This window comes from Crocodylus siamensis, chromosome 1 (genome assembly GCF_052110815.1).
Source record: "Crocodylus siamensis isolate JL-2025a chromosome 1, ASM5211081v1, whole genome shotgun sequence".
Taxonomy (NCBI): Eukaryota; Metazoa; Chordata; order Crocodylia; family Crocodylidae; genus Crocodylus; species Crocodylus siamensis.
Window position 1 is genome coordinate 211,202,319 of NC_143395.1, and position 7,652 is coordinate 211,209,970.

Here is a 7,652-nt window from a genome sequence, read left to right on the forward strand (position 1 = left end):
CGGCCCTGACAATCTGCACCCCAGGGTACTCAAGGAGCTGGCAAGCGTCATAGCCCAGCCCCTAGCATGGATCTTTGAAAACTCCTGGTGCTCTGGTGTAGTGCCCGAAGACTGGAAGAAGGCCAATGTGGTGCCAATCTTCAAGAAAGGGAGGAGAGTGGATCCAGCTAACTACAGGCCCATTAGCCTGACTTCTGCCCTTATGTAGATCTTAGAAGATCTTAGAAAAGTTTATTAAGGAGGCCATCCTTGATGGACTGGCCCAGGCTAACATCCTAAGGGAAGCCAGCATGGGTTTGTTGTGGGTAGGTCTTGTTTGACCAATCTCATTTCCTTCTATGACCAGGTGACCTATCACCTGGATGAGGGAGAAGAGATTGATGTCATATATCTTGACTTCAAAAAAGCTTTTGATCTGGTATCCCATGATCACCTCTTGGCCAAACTGCCCAGTTGTGGCCTTGGCTCCACCACGATCCCCTGGCTGGGAAACTGGCTCCGTGGTCGGACCCAGAGGGTTGTAATCGATGGCAGTCACTCATTGTGGTGTCCTGTGACCAGTGGGGTCCCTCAAGGCTCTGTCCTTGGACCAATACTATTCAACATCTTCATTAACGATGTGGACATTGGAGTCAGGAGTGGACTGGCCAAGTTCGCCGATGACACCAAACTTTGGGGCAAAGCATCCACGCCAGAAGATAGGCGGGTGATCCAGGCTGACCTGGACAAGCTCAGCAAATGGACAGAAGAGAACCTGATGGTGTTTAACACCGAAAAATGCAAGGTTCTCCACCTTGGGAGGAAAAACCTGCAGCATCCTTATAGGCTCGGCAGTGCGACGTTGGATAGCACTACAGAAGAAAGAGACTTGGGGGTCATCATTGACCGCAAGATGAACATGAGCCTACAATGCAATGCTGTTGCTAATAAAGCAACCAAAACGCTGGCTTGCATCCATAGATGCTTCTCGAGCAAATCCCGGGACGTCATTCTCCCCTTGTACTCGGCCTTAGTGAGGCCGCAGCTGGAGTACTGCATCCAGTTTTGGGCTCCACAATTCAAAAAGGATGTGGAGAAGCTTGAGAGAGTCCAGAGGAGAGCCACGCACATGATCAGAGGTCAGGAAAACAGATCTTACGATGACAGGCTGAGAGACATGGGACTCTTTAGCCTGGAAAAGCGTAGGCTCAGGGGGGGATCTGATGGCCACCTATAAGTTTATCAGGGGTGACCACCAGGATCTGGGGGAACGTTTGTTCACCAGAGCGCCCCAAGGGATGACGAGGTCGAACGGTCACAAACTCCTGCAAGACCGTTTCAGAGTGGACATAAGGAAGAATTTCTTTACTGTCCGAGCCCCCAAGGTCTGGAACAGTCTGCCAGCGGAGGTGGTTCAAGCACCTACATTGAACACCTTCAAGAGTAAATTGGATGCTTATCTTGCTGGGATCCTATGACCCCAGCTGACTTCCTGCCCTTTGGGCAGGGGGCTGGACTCGATGATCTCCCAAGGTCCCTTCCAGCCCTGCTGTCTATGAAGTCTATGAAATCTATGAAAAAAACACGTGAAAAGGTGATATATAATGATGAATACTTTGTCTTTCTTTGATAGTTAGTGTTAATCTTCCACTGGGTATAGGAAGGGATTGATATAGGATCAGGTGGGAGACACCCAAGATAGTAATATGAAATGTATGACAGGTTGCCTGTTTGAGGGGTGAGGAATAGGGTAAGTGGAATCTGTCTGAGAACCAAGGGAGGTAAATGCTATTTTTTCAAACTGCAGTGGTAATTTTGAAGAGTACTAACATAATCCCTTTATTTAAAAAATGTGAAACTCTTTTAATAATGTGAAACATCATACCCTACACTGGAGTAGGGCCCAAACTACTGTCAAGTCAGAGGATGCACATAGTTCCCTTTCCCTGCACATTCCTTTGCTGTATCACATGACCTGTAATTTCCTGTGTACATCAAACCTTGGTGAATGTTAATGAGGAAAGTGAACCAAAGACCCTTTTAAAAACAAACCAAAAGACAGAGAATAGTGAAATTCCAAAGCCATTTTCCTCTGTTCCCTACTAAACCATAGGAGTCGCCATCAGAAAGTCAGTGTTTGCAAAGTTACATAAGTGGTATCCATGTTTTCTGCCTTTTGCTAAGATTACAAAACAACTGTGTGAAAGGAGGAAATAATATTATAATCACCAAAGGGAGGATTTATTAATCAATGCACAAGGTTGAAGCCCTATAACTGTAGTGCAGTGCAACCTCCAGGATGCAGATTCACAACAATACTCATTAAAATTCCAATGTTGGCACTTAGACAAGGAGTAGTAGTAATTTAAGTGTTTTACTCCATATTTCTGATGCTGTACAATATGCAATGATTAACATGTTCAAAATTAATGGGAATTGTGCATTTCAGTACCTCTTACAGGTAGTTAAAGGAAACACTGATCTTGGGTCAAGGATAAGTGAGGGACATGTTATGGCATCCATTTTCAGAAGCAGTCACTGGTTTGGGGTGCCCCTCCTCCTCCAAGTTCAGCTGAAATTGAGGTGTTATGTACTTATGAAAATGAGTTCTAAGTTGCTTTAAGCTGAGCACCCAAAACAGCACTGGACAATCTTGACGTTTTTGGCCTGTTTGGCTTACCCAAGGCCATGCAGTTGCGGCAGGGGGTATGTCAGTGCCAGAATTAGAAGTCAAGAGTTCATTTCCCAGTCTTATACTCATCCTGACCCTATTTGTAACTGTCTTTCTTCCGTGAGTCATGCATATTACCCTGAATATGTAATAAAAACTTTCCCCATCAAGGATTTAGAAAATTTGTCTTTTTTCTCCCTCTTTTCATATGCTTTCCATTTTAAAAAAGAAGGATTGTTATGTGGAAGGCAGAGAATTTAGGTCCAAGAGGAGCTGCAAAGGAAGAAAATTCACTCCCTGTCAGAGACGAGCTGAGCAGGGTGCAGTGCCCAAGGCAAATCAGCCTGTGTGGGGCTCTGCCTCTGGTGGCAGATTCAGCAGTGGGGGGGTGGAGGGGTTGTTGAGCAGCCAGATGTAAGCCAGTGGCAATGCAGAGTCACCACAAATCTCTCCATCTGGCTCCACGGGGTCCCCCAAAGCGTGGGGCCCAGGCCAGTTGCCCCGATTCACACACCCCACCCTCCCCCAGGGACAGCCCTGCTCCCTGTTCTGGCCTTCTTCAGGAGTACAAGGTATGGTTAAAAATGAGAGGAGGCAACTATAGCTTATCTTGTGATCTTAATAGAGTTGCTTCTTTCCAACTGCTGTCTCTAATATTACTCATTTTCCCCATTCAAACCCCTCAATTAGGTCTCTGTTACAATGCCTCCAAAGTCCAGCCATATCTGAAAACTTCATACTGCTTAGTCTTCCTCAGCTTTCAATGATGCCCCTCACTCAGCTCTACCATCTGATATTTGTAGCCCATAGCCATCATTTTGCAAAGTAACTCCAGGCTCCTGAAAGATGTGTCAAGGCCTAGGGGCTTTTTAAAAGAGCCTGCTCTTTTTTTCCCTTTGTTGCTGTGTTTGCAAAAAGAAATAACCTTTAAGATTATAAAACAATACAGAAATAACTGTTTTGTTAGCCATACATGTTTCCTGCTTATGCCAATGATGGTGTCCATTTTTAACTGCATTAGGAAAGTCACACGGATATTTCTAACACCATAGCTAAGATTGATACGCAAGTTAAAGCCCATCCTAAGTGCAATAATGACAGAACATATTATTATGTTGCGCTGTATTAATCAGTTCTATGAACCAGAGAATCACCCTTGCAACTAATTAACAGTACTTTTGAGTGCTTCCTAGAATAGCTCTAAGAAGATAGGGAAGTTGTCAAGAGTACTTATTTTAAAAAACATGATGGATAGCTGTAATAAGCAACAAAGACTGCTACAGAAAGAAGATCCATTTTTCATGGAACTGTCAAATATGTCCCATGACATGACAAGCAGAAGTGCCAGTAACTAACAACTGACTTAACATTGTGTTAAGTTTTCCTAGGAGTCATCAGCCACTCTTTATATTGGTTTTCTCAATGTAAATACTTCATTGTTTTCCATTAGGTTGCAAAAAATAAAGGTTGCTCAGCTATCAATAGAGAGGTTTTTAAAACTACTTGTATTTAAACGTTCCCGTACAGTGTGTGAAAGAAATATGATAGCATCATACCAGTGGGGAAGAAGAAGAAAGCTTAACTACTCATTGTTCAAATTGAAGGAACATAGGAATAGAAAATGAAAACTGTTGTAGTATCACAGAGTAGGCCTACGCAGGTCACAAAACCAGTAATGAATAAGTGGAAGATATTGCACATAAGTAAGCTCTCATAAAATAACAAATGGACCCAAGAACCAAGGATATTCCTCAAATCACACACCTCTTTGTAATTATTAGAGGACATTTGGGAATGCTGATGGTATCAATAGTAAATTTAAAAAATCCTCCATAATGAATGGCTAGACCAGGGTGTCACAATACGTGCAGCCAGATCATCTGGAGCACAAGGTCTGAGGAGATAAACAGATACAATATGTGCATGTTCATGCTTGACCCTGCCTGGCTGATCCCCCCCCCCCAATGCCAGCCCCTCTGCAAAGAGATAAAACACTGTAACATATAAATTAGTTTTTGAAATTGGGTGCCATTCCATTGACAAGTTATGGAGGGATGCCTTGAGTCATGTAGAATATTAGAGGCCCCCATTCTGTAGTCTGTCCTCAGTTAAAGCTCCTGCTGAAAAGGGTGAGAATAGTGCCTATGAACTAGCCACAGGATCAAGAGCAAACATCAACAAGGAAGTAAGCCATGTTCTCCTCCAAGACAGAGCATGACTAGCTTTAACAGCTCTAGAAATTTTGTAACTTTGAAACCAGAGACAGCAATAGACAGAAAAATATTACAAAGTATCCTAACCCTGGCTTAGTGACAACAGATGCTTCAGTCAAGTTACAAGAGAAGAACCTCCGGGGAAAAAATAAGAGAAAAACTACAGGTACAATAACCTGAATAATTTGCTAGGCTACACACTTCCTGAAATGTATAAAGCAGTATACAAGAACTGGCCCAGCATCTTGATTAAATAATTAGCATACTTCTGGACTTACTTAATACTTTTTCTTGTTATCTAGTGGAAAGAAAAGGACTAGTATTCTAAGGGTCAATTGTACTGCCAAATAGCAAAGAATGGAAATAGTATGCTCTTCTTTGCTCTATAAAAACTAACTGCTTTTATAAAGGAATTTGTTCAATAACCAGGACCACTGAAGCTTTGCCCAATTCAACAAACATCTGGGAAGGGAAGAAGTTAAAGATGTCTACTGCTTATTGAAATATGGTAAAATGTCTTACTGAATGTGATAAAAGGAAATGGGAGTCAAGCCACAGTTCTACTGAGATAAACAGGAGTTTTGCAATTGACAAATCTTAGTCCAACCCTATCTTAAGGCTAATGAGGCCCCTTGGGTGCCACTGGTCTGGGTATTTGCTGGTCTAGGTGAGAGGACAGTAACAAGCATCCAGTGCCCAAAAAGAGACGGAAAATAGCAAACAGAGGAAAATTTACCTAACCATTGCTATAGTCACTCTTTACTACTCAGAAAGGCTATCCTTCTCCAACAGTGGTTCTCCTTGTTTTAGATCCACCTTTTCAACAAACAAGTGAGATCTAATTTTAACCAGCTCCATTTTCACAGGTTAAATATTGGAAAAGCCTACATAAGAAATGCTAAACAGAACAACGATTTACAGGGCATGTGGATAAACTCTAGGAAAGAAAAGTTCAGTGCGAATGATCAATCTTTACTGAAAAAAGACACTAACAAATTCTGGTTAAAAATTATGACCTGTCAAACTTAAAACATGCAATTACTTAATATCCTTACAAAAGTAGTTATGTAGGATCATACAAGCAAATGCTAGCTGGTTTGTTCTCCCCGAAAGCAGAGCAGGAGGAAGTCACAAGCGATACGGCAGGTGCTTCAATGTGAAAGGTACATCTAACGTGCAAGTCCTTTGTAAAGGATACCAATACTATTTTGAGTTTTTACTCTCAGCCGCCCTGAATCTTTGCTGGAAAGGACAACATATGAATTAAATACATAGATAATAAAAAAGAAAGATATAATACTAGATATATAACAAGTGATAGGTATGCAAAGTGAGCATCCAAATTCCAGTACAGACATGTAAAGCTTAACGCACTTCTATCTCTGTCCTTGTGCAATAAAGTTCCAGCTTCTGAAAATTCTAAAAGGCAGCGACCAAAAAGATAATTAAAGGACTGGAGCACACAGTAATGAACATGGTAACCTTTAGGATTATCAGGAGGAGGAGAATGTATGTGATTTCAGAAAGGAAAATGGTATGTTTCCAAGGATTTTAAATGTTTTCCTGATATTATTTCAGTATACAGCAAAATGAGGAGCCTGTCTAGATCTGGGGGTTCTAATGCTTAGCTAGAGAGCATGAATTCAGTTCCAATTCAGTTGCTTTTTCACTCAGAAATTTAAGACTAGCCTTAAGTTTTCTGAGACAGCCAAAAATATGGGAGAAAAGCAAGCTATACAAAAAACTGTGCAGAACGTGTTTTATTCACACACGTAATTTTTCCAGGTGTCTCCACTTCACAGTTTGGAATAGCTAATCTAAATGATTTCCAGTCCCCCAAAATGAGAAAGAATCACCCACCCTTTGGGTGGAGCAGTCCAGTACACCGATGAGTTTAGATCGGTGATTCTCAACCAGGATGTCACAGCACCCCCGGGGGGTCTTAAAATCTTTTTCAAGATGCCACAGGACCTTAGCCCTGATCGGCTTGCAAGCGGGATTCACAAGATAAGTCTGCAGGCTGCAAACAGACATTCATAGTTGTGGTCTTTCCGAGTTGCCTGCAACAGAAAAACGACTCTATTACGTGTCTGCCGGCAAAAAAAACCCGAGTGCAAACTCAGAGCTGGCATTTTCCAAGAGGCGCCTCGGGTCTGTCAAGGTTGAGAAGCAGTGCTGGAGCCAAGCCCCTCCACACTTCGAGGCGTCCGCGGGCCCCTCAACCTCTCCAAAAGCCAGGCTCCGCGCAAACACGAAGTGTCACATACTCGCCACGGAAGCCAAGGGCGCTCCCACGCCCAGGGAGCCAGCAACTCAGGCGCTTCTCTTACCCCGTGGTAGGGCAGGAGCCGGCAGCCGGGGGCAGCACAAGCCCCCTCCCAGTCCCCGGCCGGTCTGCGGCGCCCCCTGCTCTCCGCCCGCCCCGCGGTACTGGCCGCAGCGCGCCTCCCTCAAGCCATGCCGCGCGCCCTGCAGAACTGGCCCCGCGCTCTCCCCAGCCGCCCAGATGTGCCGCAGCTGGCTCCGCCCCGCGCCGCCTCCCATTGGCGGCCCGGCCTCGCCGCGCCTCCACACTGGCTCCGGCCGCAGTCAGTCCCGGCCCCCACATGCGGCTGGCGAGGGCGGTGTGATGTGGCACTGGGCTGCGGGGCAGGAGGGAGGGAGGGAGGGTCCGGGGCCGCAGGGGCCCCGCTGGCCGTGCGGAGCCGCTGGCTTCCCGCGCTGCCTTGGCCACAGCAAGGCCGAGCGCAGGGGGCGCTGCGAGCCGGCGCCGGCGCCGGGACACGTCC

General features: G+C 44.9%; 1 protein-coding gene across 4 annotated transcripts in view; it reads right to left on the reverse strand.

Moving 5' to 3' along the window:
* The window catches only part of TMEM45A (transmembrane protein 45A), a 40,557-nt gene extending 33,204 nt beyond the window's left edge, over positions 1-7,353 (reverse strand). The window contains exons 1-2 of one of the 4 annotated variants that reach the window (XM_090055680.1): positions 7,194-7,352; positions 6,724-6,923 (exon numbers count right to left, since the gene is read on the reverse strand). In XM_090055680.1, coding sequence (XP_089911806.1) covers positions 6,724-6,897 — 174 coding nt within the window. In that variant the 5' untranslated portion in view covers positions 6,898-6,923; positions 7,194-7,352. Of the gene's footprint in view, positions 1-6,723; positions 6,924-7,130 lie in introns of all 4 variants that reach the window. The other 3 variants (XM_090055690.1, XM_090055719.1, XM_090055710.1) reach the window with 3 other exon arrangements.
* Positions 7,354-7,652: the final 299 nt, after the last annotated feature.